General features: G+C 34.2%; 1 protein-coding gene across 17 annotated transcripts in view; it reads right to left on the reverse strand.

The window, feature by feature from the left end:
* Positions 1-22,741, reverse strand: part of LOC106784764 (neurobeachin) — a 193,670-nt gene that overhangs the window by 61,667 nt on the left and 109,262 nt on the right. For 4 of the 17 annotated variants that reach the window (XM_014744695.1, XM_014744656.1, XM_014744750.1 and 1 more), the window contains exons 14-37: positions 21,367-21,589; positions 21,043-21,185; positions 20,757-20,947; positions 20,576-20,684; positions 20,415-20,496; positions 20,011-20,327; positions 19,693-19,914; positions 17,899-19,576; positions 17,630-17,795; positions 17,395-17,548; positions 17,132-17,311; positions 16,144-16,284; positions 15,744-15,851; positions 15,431-15,602; positions 13,097-13,468; positions 11,539-11,669; positions 9,245-9,355; positions 7,272-7,479; positions 6,580-6,918; positions 6,023-6,149; positions 5,821-5,929; positions 5,546-5,721; positions 5,188-5,462; positions 4,889-5,025 (exon numbers count right to left, since the gene is read on the reverse strand). In XM_014744695.1, coding sequence (XP_014600181.1) covers positions 4,889-5,025; positions 5,188-5,462; positions 5,546-5,721; positions 5,821-5,929; positions 6,023-6,149; positions 6,580-6,918; positions 7,272-7,479; positions 9,245-9,355; positions 11,539-11,669; positions 13,097-13,468; positions 15,431-15,602; positions 15,744-15,851; positions 16,144-16,284; positions 17,132-17,311; positions 17,395-17,548; positions 17,630-17,795; positions 17,899-19,576; positions 19,693-19,914; positions 20,011-20,327; positions 20,415-20,496; positions 20,576-20,684; positions 20,757-20,947; positions 21,043-21,185; positions 21,367-21,589 — 5,871 coding nt within the window. Of the gene's footprint in view, positions 1-4,888; positions 5,026-5,187; positions 5,463-5,545; positions 5,722-5,820; positions 5,930-6,022; positions 6,150-6,579; positions 6,919-7,271; positions 7,480-9,244; positions 9,356-11,538; positions 11,670-13,096; positions 13,469-15,430; positions 15,603-15,743; positions 15,852-16,143; positions 16,285-17,131; positions 17,312-17,394; positions 17,549-17,629; positions 17,796-17,898; positions 19,577-19,692; positions 19,915-20,010; positions 20,328-20,414; positions 20,497-20,575; positions 20,685-20,756; positions 20,966-21,042; positions 21,186-21,366; positions 21,620-22,741 lie in introns of all 17 variants that reach the window. The other 13 variants (XM_014744686.1, XM_014744640.1, XM_014744763.1 and 10 more) reach the window with 8 other exon arrangements.

Below are 22,741 nucleotides of genomic sequence, written 5' to 3' on the forward strand. Positions count from 1 at the left end.
TGTCCGCGAGGAATATCTGAATGCCGCGCGTGGGCAGCGAAGCGAGTGTACCTTCGGGCATCGTCCCTTTCTCCGCCCTTCTACTACCACTCGTTCCATCGATATCGAAACATGCGTACGAAGCTACACGGAATAAGAATTCGTATTTTCGATCGTCCTTCGCTTTCGAACCTCTTCGATTCGCTTATGCACCTACGTTCACGACGTAAGAAGGTAATAATTTTCATCGAAAAGCCGATCCCCCGTTTGTACGCGCGCCCGATCAACGTTTTACAGAGAATAACTAAAAAAATATCCTATTTGTATAGTCTTTTTTTTTTTTTTTTAATCCATTACATAAATTAATAATAAAATAATATCGATGCAAATATGAGTAGTTAGTTAGATGATATATTGATATTGATTAAAAGAGATAAATAGATGGTAATGATTCCGTCGATAAATATTGAATAATGAATAGATTATAATCATCAAGAAGAATGATCTTCTTATTTGCCAATAATGGTTTGAGTGAAAAAGAATTAAATCAGGCCACCTGCCTGGTCGGTCGATTTCGTTCCCTCTTACTACCTGTTTCTAATTCTATCATACCTTATTGGTTACTCCTTTTAAAGACAGAGTATCCCGCGGCGATATTCGTGGTACGTACCAACTAATAAGTATTAGAAGAGTGTTTATAAAGATTTTTGGGCTTCTGTAAATACGCGTTGTACATGATTAAAATTATATATACCTTATAGATCTATGAAGCTTAATTGTGTTATGTAAATCATATAGTTTAGAATTAACATAATCATTTCAAAACTTGTGGAAAACTTGGCGAGTAGCGAAATTATAATTTATCAGAGAGCGTCGGATTAAGGAAAATGTAACGCTTAAATCGAATCAAAAATTGTTCCGTTTTACGGAATAGAGCGATGAGAATCTTGCGTGTATAAAGAAACTCTTATAATTACAGCCTGCTGTGCGTTATGCAAAATGAGAATCGCGAATTCCCCTCGATACCGCGTTAAAATGCGAATAAACACGACGCCAAGAATTTCTTCTACCTTGAATATACATTTGATTGCAAGCGCGTGTATCGGTATGAAAAGAAACAATTCATTTTTATTTCATACACCTTTACTCTGAAAGATTGCGCTAAGGTTAATTAACATAAAAGAAGATCAAGATATTTTTATAATTAATAAGGAAAGGACTGAGGGATTGCTTCTGCTTATTATTAAATATTATTTCATTTAATTAAGACTTTTTTCTTTAAAATATGAAAAAATTTCATTTTGCCAATAATTACCTCGACATGCCAATTTTAAACGAATCAGTTTCTAATAAAAAAAATACCGATGAAGAATAAATCATCAGGGACACGTCTAAAGCAATTAGGCAATGATCTTCCCAGGGTTCTTCCAGAATGGTCCTTGGAAATACAAAAAGCTCGTGTGACGCGTGAAAGGAATGATTACTCGGATCTGATGGTGCGAAAAGCAAATGGCCGAACTTCTTCTCGGTTCAAAACAAAAATAACTAGGATGGAATAAGAAAATGAAAGGGAAAGAAATAAGTAGAAAGAGAGATAGAGAGAGAGAGAGAGTAAAAGAGAGAAAGAAGGCGAGAAGGGCGCTCCCTTTCATCGAGGCGGGACAAAAAGGGTTCGATCGAAAGTCTCAAAACCCCGGGAGACGGTGGTCATTATTTGTTTTAGATATTAATGCTCTCCACGGACTATCGATAATTCACTCTGAGCGTTCTCGATGTAATCGCACGGTGTGTGTGCTCTCTCTCTCTCTCTCTCTCTCTCTCTCTCTTTCTCTCTCTCCTTTCTCTCTCTATCTTTTTCACTCTTTGTCCGTAATGTACAACGTATATAAAGAGAGATAGAAAAGAATAGGGATACAAGATCTAAGAGAAAGGATAAAGGAGGAAAGAGAGAAAGAGGAGGTCCGTGTAAACGATAAATCACGATAAATACGTTTGCCCAGGCCCATTATAAAAGGAGGAAGAAGGAAGGAGGAAGAAGGAAGGAGGAAGAAAAGAAAAAAAGAGTAAGAAAGAGGGGAAGGGAATCCGCACGATCGGCCAGGCACGGGCGAGTGCTCACGCGCGGGAGGAAGGAAAAAGAAGGTGTACCGATATAAAAGGGAGAAGGGTGAAGGGCGGGCGGTCTTGCCCACCGATATGCGATCCTCTCCCCGGGGCAACTTTCTTTTTATCTTTCTTTATTTCTTTCTTTCTATACCGGTGCATCCTTTTCTCCAAGAGCCGCGCATTACGATCGCTTAAGTCTCGACTCGACTATCGAGTGATCCATCGCCTACGAATTCGACGAAGCCTCCCGCCTACCCTCGGGACATCCTCGACTAATGAGTGTGTCTCGATCGTGAACGACCAGTCTCTCTCTTTCTCTTTCCCTTTCTCTCTTTCATTCCTTTCTTCTCTCCTCTTCCTGATACCGCTTCCAGGTGCGGTCTCTCGGCGTTTCTCCTTAAAAAGGATTCCAATTAAGAGAACCCGGTTCGAGCGACCACTCGCGTCTCCACTCGCCATTCTTTCTCTTTCATGTGAATATCAAAGACGACAGGTGGCCCAGAATAGTTTGCTGAAGCCTACGTGAGACAAGAGGTAAAAAGAGAAAGAGAAAGAGAATGAGAGAAAGAATGAGATGAAGATGTAAGACAAAGCAGAGAATATAAGCAACAGAGATGCTGCTGTCCTTTCGAAAAATTTCTTGTTTATCTAGAAAAATAACATTGATACGTATGAACATATAACGTATACGATTTTACGAGCCATTGCATAGTCTCGTGGCGATATAAGGTGTAAGAACGGTAATTTTGTGCATTCCAGAGAAACTAGTCTCTGGTCTATGCCACCGGTAATGCTCGGTAAACGTGTTATGGAAGAAGAGGAAAGAGAAAAAGGAGGGAGAAAGAAAATGAAAAGAATGATACGAAGAGGAGAAGAGAGAGAGAGAGAGAGAGAGAGAAAACGGGTAGGTAGATACCGGAGCCCGCGGGGGGCTCATAATTGCCGACCCTGAAGATCGGCCGACCCCATGGGGCCCTCCTCTGTTTGTTTTATTCCCTAGTTATACAAACGCGAGATCTACGACCGATATATGATAATCGTACCTCTGCTTCTTCCAGTCCCTCTTGGATCTCGTTTTTGATCTCCAAGATTCTTTCTCTCTCTCTCTCGCTCTTGCTCTTTCTTTCTCTTTTATTTTATACCTATCCATCCGTCCGATCTTCTCGCCACTATTTTCTATCAGAGTGACCACCCCCACGAATCATAAGTATGGACACACGTCCAAATCAATTCCAATGAAAACCAATTATAATAGTCAACGAGATAGGACAACAGAGAGAAAGAGAGATAGATAGATTGTCTTCCATGGAAGCTTTCGCCACGTCTCATCGTTTATGAATCCCGTTTATTCAAATTCTTGGCTACCTGGCATGATTAATATTCTTCCTCGTGGCCTCGGCTACCATCGCTTTCCCACGAAAGCGATTCAACGTCGCGAGTAGAGAAAGAAGGACGAATACACGTGCTCACTCTACGATTACCACTACTGATGTTTCGATGCTCTCTCTCTCTCTTCACGCGTTCGATGTTCTCTCTTTGGTTAAAAGGACACTTCGCAAGATAAATGCCTTTGTAAATCACTTTTCCCTTTCTTACCTTTACCCTCCGACCTTTCCGACACCACTACCTCAATAATCTTACCTTAGACGCAGAACCAAACGTGGATTCTTGCGGTTCCTTTCGATCCAAGCTCGGTCAACTTCCTGGTAGAAAGGCAAGCTGTCTTTCCAGGATATTAATATAAAGGTGAGATGATATTAACTACCTTAACTATCGAGTATGAGTTATTGCAAAAGTATCGACAAATTTAACGATAAATATAATATAATTCTTAAGCGATCTTTTTCCAAGATTTAAAAAAAAATAAATAATGCAGTAGAATAAAACGGATCGATCATGAAATCTTGTATCGAAGACAACACAGAGGAGAACGCTCTACTACCGAACGACTCGTACGCTAATGCTCGCCCCTTTCGTGGAACCGGTTTTCGCATTTACGATTCAATTTCTGAAAGGCTCGACGATACTGGACGAGGAAAATCTATCGTCGAAACGGCCATTGTATTCCTTCGGGCATTGAAAAAATAAAACGACAAATAAGAAATAAGAAGGTCCATTTTCGTTCGTGTCCACATTCGCGAACGCTAGGTTATCGTTTCGAAACAACGCTAAGCTCATATTTCAAGAAGATAACTTTACGAAGGTAGCAGGTTGCGCCAAATACATCTTATATAGAAGTGCTAATCTAAATGTTAGAAAGAGAGAGAGAGAGAGAGAGAGAGAGAGAGAGAGAGGGAGAGAGAGAGAGAGAGAGAGAGAGAGNGAGAGAGAGAGAGAGAGAGAGAGAGAGAGAGAGAGAGGGAAAAGGAGTGAAGTCAAGTAATTAACTATCGAGATTACGTGAACCATATGTCACGATGTAAAACGCATGTGGTTAGTGTCGCCGTTGGTCAAGATAAAACCAAACGAGACCAACGTAAACGTGATACTAACTCGTGAAAGTCGTTAAATTTACGTTCCCTTGGTTTAAACGTACTGCTCGCAAATGATATGTAAACCTTGCGGCCGAACGATGTAATATTGTGCATACGTTGAGAATTTTTGTGGTATGATTCTCAAAGCAAGAGTACCTTATTAATTTAAAAATCTTCCGATTATCTCACAGCATGCGATCGTAAAGTCGAAAATATGTTGAATATCAAGAAATTCAAGTAATTTATAGTAAATACAAATGTCACTAGTTGGTACAAACATTTTGTAAGAATGTTTTTTGTTTGTTTCGTTAATAATAAAAAATACTTACCTCGTTGTCAATTTTCTTGAATTCCACGTCCTCTTCGTCAACCTCGAAATAGAGTTCCGTTGACGTGACGGAAATAATTCCAGGCGCAACTATACCCGGTGCGATTAATTTTCCTTTCGTACTAATATTTACCGGACCTAAAAATACAAGATAATCATTTTTCTCTATTATATTATCTGCTTTTACTCTTCTAAGTAATAATATTTATAATATTTATTTTTATAAGCAAGCTTGCGAAATCTTGCGAAGAAATAAAGGTCGATGGGAAGAAAGTAGAAAATGAAGTAATAGATAAAAACCTGTTAAGTCGTTGTCGAGATCTCTATCATCCGAGAGAAGCTCGCTGTCATCCATTAGATCCGCCGACTGCAATTGTTGCTGATGTGCACGCGAGGCTGCGAGATGCGCGTGAAACTCTTCGCGCGCTTGAAGGATCGCATCCTCGGGTGCACCATGTTCAAGGGCTGCCTTCAGCGTAGCTTCGGGATGGCTCGAGCCTAGTGGATTGTGCACGAAACGCTTACGTCTACGTGCATCATCCTCCCAAGCATCTAGCTTCCAATATTCGGCCAGCCTATCAAATGTACGAAAAATTTAAGAGAAATTTTTTCACCTTTTTTATTTAATTCGTAATAACGTGATAAAAGATAGACTCACTTTGCAGCCATTGGATCCATGTAACCCCAGGCGCCATGTTTGTTTGATAAAATATTACGAACTTTTTCAAGTAATCTGCTTGCGATCACATTATCTCGTCTTCGTGCTGCTGTAATCAAATGATCGCACATTCTTTCCTCTTCTCGTCGATCTAACAACGTTTGAGCGCACTGAGACTGTAATAATTAATATATTGTTATTGGTAATCATGCGAGTAATTGTCGAAAATATATTATTCAAAACAAATGTATTTGTTTTATTTTCAATAGAATTACCTCAAAGTCCGCGTGCTTCAATACATCGTCTGCTCTCATTCGATTTAAAATAAATTCTGCCTCGTTAGCGACTCTTACTATATGATCTTTCATCGCGTGGGACAACAATCTGTGTAGGAAAGATATTGAAAAAGAATTTTAATAATAATTTAATTCTTATCTTGTTTTATTTGTTTTTTTGTTTTTGTTTAAATCTCTTTACCTGCCCTCGTTGATGAGCTCGATAAAAGCAAGACCAGCATATTTTTGCAAAGAATTCTGCCATTCCTGAGAACACAACAGCATCACCAGTTCTACCACGGAATTGCTGTTTTTGAACGTGGTTAAGCCTATCCAAGAGAAAGAAGAGAAATCGTTTAAGTGTAAAGACAAGAAAGAGTATGAAGAGAGTTTGAAAGAGATGGAGAAAGGAAAAGAGGTGATTTACAAGCGCTGTTCGATTTATCGTTCTGCAATGACGGAAAAAATAAACGTCCATCGAGAATGTGACACGACGATCGTACGCGACGTTGCGCGAATATCGAGGCTTCGTGTAATCATAGTGAATACCAATGATGATCGTCGCTTGAACGACGATAAATTTTTTCAACAGCATAACGAAATTTCTACGTGAAGAAAAATAAAATATAACTGAATGGTAAATGACGTGTCATGATAATTAGAGAAGAAATAAAAACTATAAAATGAATAGTATGTTACCATGACGCATGAAATATAATCATGATAAAGTTTCAGTTAAAATTAATTACGAACTCGTACCTTTCCCTTCCATTAAAAGTTCTTGACCGTGCGATCCAACTAACGTTTTCGAAAGGAAGGGCGCAAAATCGACCATGATTTCTCGAAGAAGAGGACAAACAGAACCAAGCGCCATTTCTAACTTTTGTGTAAGCGAGGCTTCTCTTGACGGTGTAGGTACAGGAAGATGATCAACCAATCCTTTGATCGGTAGATCATCCGGTCTCGGAGATGCCGGATTGACAACTAATCTGTCCGGTACACGAACCACGGAAATTTCAGCTGCGGGTTTTTCTCCCCGTTCCGCACTTCCCACTATTTCTTGGTCCAGAACGTTATCTTCGTTGTTTTGAAGATCACCTGAATTTGAACACACCAAGAGAGATTAAAATAATGTATATACTTTATTAAACATTTAATTGAGTGTATCCCAATTATTTTTACTACTATATTATTATTATATTTTATATTTTAAGATTTTACATAAAAAGGTATTGTGAAATATTTAAAAATATTGTGCAATGGTAAGTAAATAATAGTTATACTTCAATAGAAATTAAATAAATCACTAAAATATAAATCAGATTTCGACAAAGCTTATCATCATGATCCATTTAAATTTTTTTTTATCTTTAGGATTATACTCTTACATTTTTTAGGATTAATCGAATAAAAGACACATAGAAAAATATTGCAATGATAGATATTCGTACCTCGAGAATGGGCGATGTTATGAATATTTCGAGGGTCCTCTCGAGGATTCGATATGGGTACAGTGTCACCATCCTCGTTCAAATTCACGTCGGTCCAGGCTTCCTCAGATGAATTATGCTTATTCTCGTTGTCCGTCGTCACTTCCGACGGACTTGGATCCGCAGTGATGTTGCTACGATGAACAGCCTCTTCGCTGGAGTCGTTGCTCTAAGAGGAAAGTCAAATGTTTTTTGATAAACTTTTTCCTTCTTTAAATTAATTAAATTAATCAGGAATCCTCCAATTCGAGCGGCAATAAAAATGTTTTTACGTTAATTTACGATTATATAAAAGATCAAAATTAATTCTTTCGCAAAAATTCTTAGATAATAATAATTATCTGTGTTCGTACAAAAATTTCGAACGATGTATTTGATGTTTTACGTTTATATGCGTATGAATTCTTTTCATTTGTGTAAAAAAAAAAATGTGAGAAATGTTTTTTTTTTTATATATCGGGAATATCTACTGCTACTAATACTAATCGATTAAAATACTACTTATTCTTATTTCAAACAAACGACTTTAATTGGTAGCCTACGTTCTCTTAAACACATTAATTTTTTAATTTATTCACGATATATAAATATATATAGGTAATTACTATTTACGAACACAATATAATGTAGTTACGTATGTCCAGATCTTCTTGTTAAAAAAACAAAAAAAATTCTCCCGTGCTACGTAGTTGCTGTGACATGCAATATCGTTAATACATTGCCAAAACGCAATCATCTAATATAATTAATAGATAGTATATATATATATATTTAAAACAAAAAAAAATTAATCAAGCCTCTTTCATTTTCAAGCTTCGACAAAAAAAAAATAATCATTTTATCCAGAGTATATATTTGATTTAATTCATAGCATGTATTATATACACGCGTGTGACTTCAATATGAAATCAATAATATACGTTTATATATGTTACCGTTAAAGCCGGAAATCAGTATTGCTAGTAATTTCTCGGCATTGTTATCAATGCAAAGACCCTTCCGACGAAGTCGGAATAAGACTTTTTACAGAGTTTTTCCTAGGCATCGAACATAATACTTTGATATCCTATAGAATATCAAATTATTATTTAAACAACGTTGAAAAAAATACATTCTCGGGACAGGCACACACAGCCACACGCAACCTCTCCCCCCCCCCCAAAACAATCCATACAGGTAAAAAACATTTCTTTCTAAACGTAGAATACCATATCGAGTTATAAATTTAGCATGTAAAGTTCAGAAAATGTCAGAGAATGCAATGGAATCAAATATCTATAGGATATCAAAGTATTATGTTCGATGCCTAGGAGAAACTGGAAGAATTCTTCTGTGTCCGAATTCATCATTCCTTTGCATTGATGAGAATGCCGAGGAATTACTAGCAATGGCGGATTTTTGGCTATGACGGTAACATATATATGTATAAATATAGACTATGAAAAACATAAATTGTAATATAGTATGCATACGTTTCGTATCATGGCAAAACATTCGTTGTTCTGATGAAGCTTTTCAAATATTTGATTGAGAGAAAACTGAAAAGATAGATATTAGCGCAAAAAAAGATATTTACTTCAGCGTACCCGTCAAAATGGGTGTTTCGTTTATACGATGCGATATCCGTCTTTTTGACTTTTACACGCAAATGAAAATTCTTCGGAACGTTTAATTAATGCAAAACTATTTCAGTGCTTTTCAAAAATTATCCGGAGAATAATTATAGATAAGGACAGATAAATAGTGGAATAGAAATAAATGAAAGAGGGTTAAATAAAGAGAAAGAGAAAAAGAAAGAAAGAAAAAAAAATAGAAAGAAAGAAAGAAAGAAAGAGAGAAATATAGAAGAACATATGTGTGAGCTCGCGTATTTCTCTTCTCTTTTCAAGTATTTCCATCCTTCGCACGGGTAGTCTCTGATTGGATAGCTTTACCTGAAGATTTCGTGGCAGTGGTTCGGACCTCGTAGAAGAGCCAAGCGTTGGTTCTGACGAGGTGTAATCCTCGAGAATTGTCCGTGGTCGAGGTACACCACTGTGACCTCCCTTCAGAACCAGTAGTTAGTACGCATAGCAATGCAAGCAGAGGAAGTTAACGATGAGAAAAATTATAGAGTACAGTCACTTTGCATGCTTCGAAAGAGTAATCGAAAAAAAAAAGAAATTAAAGGAAAGGAAAACTTTTTTGAAATGAAACTACGATATAGTTATATATATATATATATGGTATATGGTAACACATGTGCCAAAAGTGCGAGCACATAGAAATTCAATGTTTTTAAGATATTCTAAATTATTTATTTCAATGTTATAAAAGAGAATATATATAAGAAAGGGGTTGTGATAACTATCTCTTTTCATGCTACGGTAATACGATAAACTAAAAAAATTCTTGAGTGGTTATAATGACACTACTAAGGTAAATGCTTAACACCCAATTAATTGTTTCAACAAAACATGCCGCACACATCAAACATATTTAAAGGCTTCTTAGGATACTAATTGATTTACTATGGATCCTTTTGCAATTGAAAACCTAATTTTATTTTAACAATAAACGACGTTAACCCTAATTTCATAAGATTTCATAAGATTTCATGTTTATTATTTTCATTATTCGATATATTTTTCAAAAATTCTTTTTTGTGTCGCAGGGAAGTTAGACAGGGTAAGAATTTAGTACGTTATTTCGATTTTATTGAACGTTTCGTCCCTTCATCGGGACTTCTTCAGCAACTCGATCGTTAAAGTTCAGAGTCTCTTATATATTATTACAAAGACATACATTCTTATATTTTTTAAATAATAAAACTATAATTAACATCTACAAATCGTTATATCATAAACAGTTATATTTAAATACGTAATTAAAACAATACTACAATAGTATTGCTGAAGAAGTCCTGATGAAGGGACGAAATGTTCAATAAGATCGAAATAACGTTCTAAATTTTTACCCTGTCCAACTTCTCTGCGACACATTTATTAATAATTTTATTTTTGGACGTGATAAACAATTAATTCTTTTTTGAATCTATCTGAAATTATAAATGTTATTATAAAAACTAATAAAAAATAACATTTCAGATTCTTTTGAAATATTTATGGGCAAGTATATACGTTGTGCTATTAACAAATGTGTGTGTGTGCTTTCAAATCTACATTAACGTTAAACTAATTATCTTTATTCAATGTTTTAATTAAATATGGGGAAGCTTTATTGAAACAGATTCGTATATATTCATCACGAAAATATTTTACATAGAAAGTAAAAAACGTGTAACTACATATTAATTTAATCTACGTTTACCAAATTACGTAACCTACATTTAAAATAGTTTGAAATTTCAATCAACGACTGCGATTTAAATAATTTGATAAATGCGCATAAAATATTTTTCTAGATACTCTAATTAAATTGTTCTGTAAATTGTATTGTGAATGAATATGTATATTCCTTTAATTTGATATCGTCTGCATTTAAAGTATCCAAAACTTTTCACGAAAGGAAATATAATAATTATATTATCGCGAGTAAATGATTAAATAATAGTGAATAAGATTAATGCGAAGCACACTGTGCACTGACTAACGTTGCTTTATTTAGAGCAAATATATTAAAAATGGTGCCTCTTTGAGGAAGAGTGCCAGGATTTTTCATTAATTACAAAAATCTAATATTTAAAAATACTAGCAACACACAAAGGTTTGATAATGTATAAAAATTACAAGAAAGATTTTTCAAATAAATCATTCGGATATAGATATTTCCATTCTCTTAATTTATATTTTAATAGATTATTAACACGTGAAAGATATATTTATTATATTAAATATATACATTCATATCGTTCCATCAAAAAGGAAACATGCAGTTTCTATTAAAATTCGTAATAACTCACGAAAATCTATTGTTTCTTTTCTTATTTCTTTACAAAAGATAATATCTATCATATTAATCGACTATAATCTTAATTCATATATTATCGACAATAAAATATACTAAATCGTTAACAGGGAAACAAATGAATTATAGTAAATACTTTGTACTATCTTTACCTGAAAGATTTTCCGAATTTTAACTGTTCCCAATACACCTACGTTTTATACGAATTTTTCTTATCGAATCTTACGATGACTATTTCTCATTTTTCCTTTTTCTTTTTTTTTTCTTTTTTTTTTGCTTGTTTGTAAAAGATCGATGTTGAAAACATCGACAACTGACTTACCTTGGTCGATGGTGGACCGGACGACGTAACGTCGTGGTCAGCCAAGATGGAGGAATTATTTTCGTCCACTATAATAACTTCGTATTCACCATCATCCTGAGAACCAGACTGGCTTATCATGCCTGCGCTCCCTGAAAGCACGATTCACTAATGTTAGGATCGACCATTAATTCACAAGATTTATTTACCGAATCTCTTTTTTCAAGGATCATTTTACATCGAGATTCGTATGATCGACGTTCAATGAAAGAAAACGATTCAAACAAGAGAACATGTAATCGATCTTTAAAAAATATATTTTTTAAAGTATATCAATAAAATCAATATTAATTTAGTATTTGTATTCGTTGACTTTATCCTATAAACCAAGTAATAAATATTTATTTATTAATTACATGTTAATTAATTATAATATAAAATATTACAATTAAGTAGAATTCTCTCTTCTCTTACGTTGTACGTCGATTAGACTAAATCAACAAGGAGAACGATGCGTACAATGCAACTTTTAAAACACAACTAATTGTAAAATATATATACGATTAAATGGTAACAACAAGTTTGTAAGCTATTGCATAACATAAACGATAACTCTTTTGTTTTATATGTCTTTAATCTCTTCAATATTAATTGTTCATTCCGATAAGCATAACAAAAATTGACTCATGCTGCTAATACGTTCTTCTTTATACATTTTTTCGGTTAAACAAATATAACAACGTAATCGAGCATAATGCAACGAACTTTGTTTCCAAAATATCCAGGAGACGACTCTTTTACCAAAATTCTTAGCTAAATAATACTTTGATTTCTTACATTCTAAATTGTTTTTCCGATGCTTTTTTTTTATATATTATATAATATATAATATCGTGCATTGTGTGAACTTAACATCGTGCCATATGTCCAGGTGTTTTATCGAACATACTGAAAATTGTATTCTGTTGAGCTGTAAGCGAACGATTATCATGCGATAAAAAATCATTCATAAAAAATGTATTATAATGTTTAAGTATATGTCTTATCTTGTTTTTTGTGTTTCAAAAGGATATCTTAGGAAAAGGATTGTTAACACGTTTAAACAATGTATAATGTAGGTACGAGGTTTCAAAATAATACAAAAAATACAACGCAAACGATCCTAATTTCTAAAAACATAATAAGCATCGATCGATCTTGCCCAATAAAGCCTTTTGAAAATAATTACACGCATACTAACTTAATCCTATGCAAATGAAAAAAAAAAAAAAACTGTTAAAAAAATGTACGAAACTAACCGTGCAGAGGATCCCAATAGTTGTCAATGGATCCAAATAAACGTAATAGAACGAAATTATAAGAGATAATGATCTCGCAAAAGAAGTAACTAAAAGTCAATATCCATCGATCGAGGAGAAATAAGGTAGTGTGTCGAATCCATTAATAAACAGCGTTGTGCTTGCGAGCAAGAAGCGAGATAACGAAAACTCTGATCGAATAGAAATGAAAATATAAGAGGTCATTCCACAAAAGGTGAAGAATAATAAAGAAGAAGAGCGTTCGAGCAATCGAGAATTACCTTGCAGACCGACAGCGGAGTTTCTATGACAGAGATTTCGGGGCTGATCTATATGTTTTTGAAGCGTATGGTGGTGGTTGTTGTTATTGTGATGATGATAATGATGGTGTCGATGATAATTATGGTTGTTCGGGTGATGATTGTAATGGTTGTTATGGTGATTCGGGAGATAATAGCTGGAAGGTGGCTGGCGATTAGAGTGCCTGGCAGCCGGTAGCGGGTGCTGGTGGTGGTGCTGACTGATGTGATGGTTGGCATTGGCATTGGCATTCGTATTGGCGTTAGGGTGAGATCCCGGGAGGAACTGTGGGTACACGTGGTGAGACCACTGTGGAAACAGGGGCCGACCTCCTCCACCACCATTCCCATCGCCTGGGGAGGGGAGAATCATGTTTTTTTAACCAATTCCTTTAACACATCGCTAATTCATTCTTTTATCCTTATTCTCATTATTCCTTTATTATCTTTCATTGCCTTTCGATCGCGTCTTTCTTTCCGAAAGATCGTCTTCTATTTGTTACTGTGTGTTCCTTTTTCTTAATTTTTTATTTTTATTTTTATTTTATTTTTTTTTTTATTTTTTTTTTTTAATTAAATGTGGGGTGAAATTAAAGGAAAGAGTAAGAAGAAATCAGGGAAACTCAGGATAACATTACGGTGTAATTGCTTAGCACGTTCACGCCGGGATGTACCACCCCAATGGTACGCGTATTATTATCCCATAGGGCGGTTTGTACCACTGGTGGTGTATATATGGTTGTCCCATCGGGCAGTTTGAACTACTAGTGGTACAAATGTTTTTTTAGTACAAATTAGCTCCGTTCGTTGGAGAAAAATACAGGTAATAGAGCCGTCCAACGGCGTGACACATAAGATGTAATATGTTTACCATCGTAAACGTGTTTAGAATGTAATGTTACTATCAACATTGGATTTTTATTAATTGTTAGCAATAAAAATGTTTCAAATGAATATCTTCTGTGTCTTCATCTATGCGCATAGAAATGGGCACATATTGCAAGATTACGTATAAGTACAGCTGAAAAATAAATGACATAATTTGTGGAAATAAATAAAAATTATGGCTGCGTAATAAATATCGCGATTCCGTTTTTTTTAAATATGATCCAGGCTTGTGAAAAATAAAATTCGCGAACGCTTCTTTATGCAAATCTAACGATGGACAAATGATTTCTTTTCCTTCCAATCTTAAAATTTGATATTGTCGAAATATTGGAAAATAAAAAATAATTTTATTTCGTAATCGCGAACGTTAGCTGCCAACGAAATTAAAAAAAACAATATATAATATAGAAACAATACAGAAAAAAGGTGCAAAAACATTCGACATACATCAAAACCCTCACTGTCAGATACATAGAAAAAAATTAATATCTCACACACTAGTGCAATCGTACATGCGTTCTATCTAGTGTTGTGTGCTAATCTCTTGATTGCAACTATGCGGTTCTTAGTGCATCGTGTTTTTATATATAAATATATATGTAACTATGACGTCTCGAATTATAATATAATTACGATTATATTTAGAATGAAAAGTTTTCTTTTTTTCATGAAACTCCGACGAGAAATTATTTATCAATTGAATTTCATATATTATTCAATCTAATTTGAATATTTAATTTTGGATGAATTTATATCCAATGATCTTATTAGATCATTATTTGGTCAGACTAATAAATCTCCTAAAATGAGAAGGAAATAAAAGTTCGTTTCTAGCTACATTAGGGCAGAGACTATTCTTTTTAAAAAAAATGTTTTCTTTTTTCAAGACTTACGATTATAAAATACATGCTTATAAAATAGAATAGTCATGCTTTGGAATATCGTGTTTTAACAAAGATATAGGAAGAAATGTGTTCGTCCATTAATAATCGAAACAATTGAAGTGAAATAATTGGAAGTGAATTAAATGACGGAACATATCTGACATGTAAGAGTTTTGACCAAATAAATTATTATAATATAATATACTTATTTACAAATATTTAAAATTAAAAAAAAAAATATCAACATGTTTTTTTTTTTAATTCTTATATGAAGATCTTTTAAAAAAGAAGAAAGAAAGACGAGACCGACCATTGTCCATCAATCTTCCACGCGCTCTCACATTGAAAATTGAATGATCAATACAAGATTAGCATATACATATACCCATGTTATATCCCTAATTGAAATATTTGTAATAGAAAAATCGAATCTACCTTCAATCTGTTTACGAAATATTTCAAAATATTGATTAATTTTTAATAAAAATCTTTATTGTCCAACTCGTATGTCAATTGAATAATAATAATTCACGTGATATCTTACCTGAAGGGCTACCCGGTCTCAAACCGGCACCATTAGTTTGTATCGTCTGAACAGGACTTGGTGGACGTTGAGATATCGGTGGTTCCAGAATATCGCGATACTTCGAGACCATTAGTACAGAGATGAAGTAAACTATAGCCAGGGACAGAAACTGTGCCTGCTTGGTTTCTTCCTGTAAAATGAGGAAATCATAAATTAATTTACCATTCATCTAATTTCTTCGAGCAAGTTCCCCGTCGAGTCTCTAATTCACGGTGAAAGAAGGTATTATCGAAGTTTCGATAAGATCGATCAAAGTACATTATGTACTTACAACATCTCTGTATATCACAGCTCTCAAGCGATTCACATCCATGTCTTGAAGTAATTTTTCCGGATCCTTCACAGGACTTAACTGATGAGCCAGATTATCCACTATGTTCTATAAAGGAGCAACGATATTCGATATATAAATATAAAATATTGCATCCGCTTCTAAAGACTCTATAGTGCGTTGACATGGACACGAAATGAAGAAAATAAATAAAAAACAAAAAAGAAAAAAAAAAAAAAGAAAAGAAATACTCCAAAATTAGAACGGACAAACGCGTAAAGGATTTGAAATGATATTTCTAAGAATCATCGTGCTCTACCGCGAGTTACGATGATACTAATTAATTCTATTCTAAATGTTTCTAATGTAAGCTGAATTATGACAATAGGAAGTAACGTACCTTGGGCGATGTCTGAGCTCCTCGTATTAGAGACTGTATGTGGTGTGATTTATTACTAGTACCAATCTGTCGACCTAACATGCTGTACGATCTGCCACGCTCTTTACACTCTAAGCAGTTTCTAACGGCACATGTACAGACCTATAGAAGCATTTTATCAGAGACATATATATGTATGTAAAAATAATTGTATTGGGGTATGGTATTAATGAATCTTTAGTATGTATATACATATGTTTGAAGTTAACTAAATGCGAGAAAATACACAGAGATCTCACAAGCGAAATACACAGCTGTGTATTTTTAAGAATGAAAATTATTTTTGACTAGCTTTGTGAAACAAAATTGTATGAATGCGTATATGTATGTATGTATGTATGTATGTATGTTTGAATGTACGTATTTATGTATTTATTTATATATGTAAATATGAATATATGTATGATATATATGTACGAGTATATTTCAAACTAATTAATAAAACATTTATAAGAGACGACACAATCTCTGCAATATACATTATCGTTGACTAAATTTTGGTTGATAAGCAGTTTACTGTAATATGAAAGTTCTGTGATTTCTACAGAGAGACACTTCTTTTTACTTATCGCCATATATCATATGACAGATTATGAAATATAGTAACACATGTAATGTGGGATATTGATACGAGGTAAACTACATACATTTATTCTATTTCGGTACTAATGCAGTATTGATTCCCACACTACTCATGTATCATGTTTTTCGAATTGGAATTATTGATTTTTGATACTTATATATGAACATGTATGTAATGTGCATTTCTAACGTTTATGATTATTTCTGTCCAATTTCAATGTTTTTCAGAAATCTTATTTGTATTATCGATACTTAATTAACGAAATAGACGTTCGATTATACCATTTCATTCGATTAATGCGAATGAAGACGATGACAAAAAATTATGAAGAAATTGAGAATGAGAAAAAAGATGAACGATACAAACCAGTCGCAAACATTGTCTTAGAATTCCACCGCTGGACATGTTCTTCTCAGCCTCGAGTTCACCGAAATTCAAGGAGCTTGCGAAGATTAGCACATCAGCCATGTTGACTAACCTTTGAAGAAATGAAACTGCTACTTCTATCGGCATCCCCTGAGTCGGTTCAATTACGTCTAACTCACTCTGTGAATATCAAATCATAATAACTTCCAAATATATAAGAAAGATCATTGAGTAATTAAATGAACGATCTTGGAAATACGTACGTTTGGCGATGTAGCAGAAGCTAAAAGTGGTAACAGTCCACCACAAGCTATGATAAGATTGTCAGCTAATTGAGAGATCAGATGAACAGTATTGACTACGAAAATTGCATTTTCGCTACTATTCACAAAGTCCAATACCGACTTTGTCGAATGACTATAAAAAATGTACAAAAATAAATTTCACGTTAGTTTCATTTTTCCATACTTTGTAATGTAAGTGTCTTGGATAAATTACCTTCTCCAAACTTGAATATCTGTTTCGAGAGAAAATAGAACATCCGATAATAATCGCTGATGAATGTATGACCATTTAAATTCTGGTATTCTGAATGGTGGCCGGGTAGGTCCTGGACTGAACATTGGTCTGGTGGAAGGATTTCCTTGCTTTGTTCTTTTCGATTCTGTAAAGAAACGATCTTTGATTAATAAATTCTCTAATTTTTCTATCTTTTAGATAAAAAAAAATATATATATACGTAAAGAATACAAAGAGCAAAAACGTACCGAAATGATTCGGATCCACTTGTGTGGACGTTGAGGCACTCCTTGGTCTTTTTTGGGGTGATGATGTCTTTCGTAAGGGAACAGGTAGAGAAGGAGGGTCCTCGGCATTGCTTTCGGAGGATACAATCGGTAAACTGGATCTGCGGTGGGCATCTACGTGATCTGGAGTTAAGTCATTCGTAGTAATTGGATTGTCCATTGCAATCACATTAGAACTAACGTTTTGAGGCACACCGTCGGGTAAACTTTTAGTAGCATCACAGACTGTAGATATTGTTGGGATTTGCTGTTTAGGATTTGGCACTTGCGTCACATTATCTACAGAACTTTGAATATCGCTATTACTAGAAACACTATCCGTTACTCCTACTTCCTCGGTTCTCACCGGAATGTCTGACTTATTATCACTTACGCTAGTAGAAATAGTGGACGGCTCTCTTGAGTGTTTTTCAGTTACCTGTTCGTCGTCGTTACTATTAATAACAACACTTTTGTCGTCCTTTAAAGTGTCCACGACACGTTCGTCGCTCTCTAAAGTACTACTCACTACGACTTTTTCCACTTCCTTATCTATTTCTTCTTTTTCTACTTTATCTTCTATTTTATCATCATTGCTATCTATGGTTTTCGCGTTATCATCCGTTTCTACTCTATCGGTCGAATCACCAGGACTTTTTGGTGCATCCTGAATTTCTTCGGCATCCTCATCTACGCTAACGTTTCTTTCTTCAGCAACAGCTACTTTTTCGGCAAAATCTTTCTCATCCATCTTTGCGACATCTTCGACATTCGTCTTCGTCTCCGTAGATGTCTCTTGTTGCTCCGTTGGTGTCAGATATGCTTCAGAAGTATCGCTATCTATGATTTCTCTATCATTTTCTAATTGAAGTTTCTCGAGGTACTTTGAATCGTCAGCTTGCTCTAATGATTCCGATTCTTCCTTACCCATATCGTTTATGATTTCTGATTGCTTTTCATCATCAACGGATTCCTCCGCCTTTTCAGAACTTTCCATGTTGATCTTATCTTTCTTAGGGCTCTCTTCCTTAATGCTACTCGCTTCATTGTTTTCAGCTAGTTGTTGAGATTTATCATCGTCATATTCCTTCTTTGTTTCGAAGTCATTAGATTCTACGGGTTCGGCAGTTTTTTCATCATTCACATTATCGTTCTTCGTCGCTTCTTTTTCGACTTCTTCTTTCTCAATAACAACATCGACATCCGTTTTATTATTTTCATTATCTTCTATTTGATCTTTCGTTGGGACTATCATTTCCTGCTGAACACTTTCATCTTCTTTCTGTACTGTAATTGACTGAATCACCATAGAATCCGGACTTGGACTTTTCTGTACTTCGCTATAAACATCGCTGGAGCTTTCGATCGATATCACTTCGCTGGTCTCTTGGGTTGTTGGTAAAGAAGCTACTTCACTATTCGCCTCTTCCAAAATTGTCGGTGTATCCGTGTGAATCTCTCGTGCCGTTGTTGGCGTCTCTGGCTTGTCGCTTAATCTTGAATCTAAAGAGACTGCTTCGCTAGATTGCATGGTATCCAATGTTTCGCTATGGGATTTAACGATCGCCGGACTTCCGTCGCTTTCGGTGTTATCTATAGAGTTTAAATCACAGCTACATGTTTCCTCCATACGATCGTTTCCTTCAGTTCCATCAAACTCCTACAAAAAAATGAAAAAAAAAATAAAAAAAAAAAAAAAAAAAAAAGAAAAAAAAAACGTATTCTTTATAGTTAATATTTTTTATCCTTTAAAAAACCTAGGAAAAGATAACTTACTTTGTAATTCCTTTCAACGTGTTGAGCTTCATGATTTTGTTGATTAGTCCAAGGCGATGGTCGATTGTAACCATTGTTACCTGAATGTTGCTGATCCCAACCTGAAATTGTACTAATGGGTCTTTGTTGCCTTAATTCAGGATCCGTTATATTATCGGATCTCTGTCTTTCATAATGCTCGTACATCTGAGCGAACTGAAGTTTAAATTCCTCGTAAGATACCTTTACAAACGAATTAATATTAAAAACAAATATTACATTATTCCTAAAAAATCACAAACTAATTTATTTTTTATTTAATCTTTCATCATCTTTTACCTTTGAATGTACTATCGCCAAAGTATCGACCCAAACACGCCAACCACCATATTCGTGCTTAATAGCGTGATGAAGGAGCATTCGAAAGAGGGAATAAACCATATCAGATATCTTTTGTTCTTCTGTATTCTTTGGATGAATATAAGCCATGGCTATAAGCCACTCCTGCCAGACGGACATTTGCAATACGGTTCGACGATTTTCACGATTGTTATTGCAAAGTAATGTCATATCGGAGAGAAATAATTTTTTAACTTCTAACAATTGTTCCGTTTGTTTTGATTGTCGTATCAGTGTTGCTACTACTTTAAGAATCACTAAAATGAAAGAAAATAAAATTAAAGTAATTAGAACGAGATGCATGTAAAAGCGAATATGTTGTATAAAATCTTATTGGGTCTTACTAGGATTTTCTAAACGATAATGTGACTCTGGCTCGGGATGCCTGGCATAAAGTATTTGTTGACTTATGTGTTCCGTCATTATCTGAAAATATTATTTATTATATGATTAGATTTTCGTTAAATAGAAAAATGATTAAAATTATATAGAACGTGAACAATACCTCATATAAAACGTTGTAAGTTGGTAAAGACAATGTTTCCTCATTTAATAATAATCTTTCGGCTAGTAGAGTATACAAATTGTGTGGGCTCATTACATCGTATTTCCTTCTATTGTAATTGTAAGTTAATTAGAACTTAGATGAATAAAAGACATATATCTTGAAACTTTTTATCACTCACTTATGTGTACTGCGACTGAGAAAGAATCCTAACAATTTCAATGCTTGAAGACGAATCAATTGACTTTCCGCTGCTAACAATTTGAAGATCGTTCTCACGCCTTGTTTCGCATCGAACGCTGGTACCATCGAAGAGGGATGCTCGGACATCAAAGAAATAAGCATTTGTAAAACGTCGTGTAAATTATCATCCTGCGAATAAATAAAATCCTTCATTTATTCATTATAAATTGACAGCTAATTACATTATCGATTGAATTTTAGAAAAAAATGGACCGATCTCATACCTCGTGCATCGTTGTTAAATAATTCAAAATACTCTGCAATTCGTCGTCCTTCACGCCATTACCGATCATAATCAATTGTTTAAGAAATAGCAATATATAAGAACGTATTGTCAAGATATCCTTTTGTTGAGGTCGTGGTCCGTCTGTAAGAAAGAAAAAGAAGAAAAATAAAGAAAAAAACAAAAAAAAAAAAAAAGAAGAGAGAAATTAGAAAGAATCAGTTAACATGATGCAACAAATTTCAAATAAAAACAAAATTTAATTGAAAATATTGTGAAAGGCTATTAAAAAAAAAGAAAATATAATAAAGCATTTGCAACTCACCGAGTCCTTTCGGCGTTATTCCACTCTTGGCACGGGGATTAGCAACCCAATAGTAATACTTGAGCGTGTGCACCGTTTGAAGAACGGTAGAGACGCGTCTAACGTTAGAATAAATTTGCGTATCGCTGAGGAACTCTGTGGCCAAGTATGAATAAAGCCGGGTTTGTACCGGCGCTGGCGTGTATATCCATAGAGCGGGATTAAAAAGGACGTGATCCAATAGCTGCCAGGTTAGGAATGAAAAATAAAACAACTACATCACCATAGATCTGCCTGTTCTTCGGACACACCAATCTAGCCGACTTTTATGGGATTCCTGTCTACGACACATAATAATATGTGCCTAATATAATCGCCATTCATTTCGACAATTCAATTCCATCCAATCCATTTGCTTCGTCTCATACTATCGATAGATTAATGACTTTTTTAATCGATCTTACGTGGATATTAAATTATACCGTTAAATTATCTGTATGATATAAAAGAATCTAATAAAAAATAATATTAAGCGGCACAAAATGCGATCTTGTATAAGTTAATTTTTCATTCATAATTCATTTATCTTTTAAATTATATTCTTTATGCGTATGTTGCGTAATACATCGTCAAATGTTGTAGAACTAAAAATATATATATATATAAATACAAAATACTTATATATCAGAGATTGTATAAAAATTATGAAAAAGATTAATTTAGATACGTAGACATGAGCTTTGTGCATAGAATACTCATGCATTTGATCTGGAAATTGCAAATAGATACGAGTACAATCTTTTTTACTGATTTTGTTAAGGAAAAGTTATAACTTAGGATAATGAATTTTTCTAGTGTATCGAATAAAAAAGAAATAAAACTTCGGTTCATAATGACTCGATCATTTGGTTAAACCTGACGAGTTACTTAAAAATTCAGCCAATTGCAAAACAAATTTCTAAATTTTAATTAACTTTATTTTTAATGTAAATGAAAATGATCAAAAAATCTATTAAAAAATATTATTAACAAAATCAACTTAAAGTAATGTACTCCGTTCGTTTAACATTGGAATAAAATATTAAAAACACAAGGAGCGATTTTTTTAATTAATAATTGTGAGAAAAAATTTGAGGAAAAGGAAAACACGTAGATTTGATGAATATACCATTGAATCATACCACAAAATTATTGTCCGATCGAGATAGGTATAATACACGAATGAGAAAAGTAACATATATATAATTATTAATGAAAAATAGGATTAGGCAACATGTACGCATCGCATTATTGCACAAACGTAAAAATATTTGAGTGATAGCATGTGACAGTGGTGAAATTTAGCGTCGCAAAAAAAGATAATTAAACAGTCCTTATTTTATGTCAAAAAGCCATG

Source organism: Polistes canadensis, unplaced genomic scaffold (genome assembly GCF_001313835.1).
Source record: "Polistes canadensis isolate GaletaPanama2010 unplaced genomic scaffold, ASM131383v1 scaffold_2, whole genome shotgun sequence".
Classification (NCBI taxonomy): Eukaryota; Metazoa; Arthropoda; class Insecta; order Hymenoptera; family Vespidae; genus Polistes; species Polistes canadensis.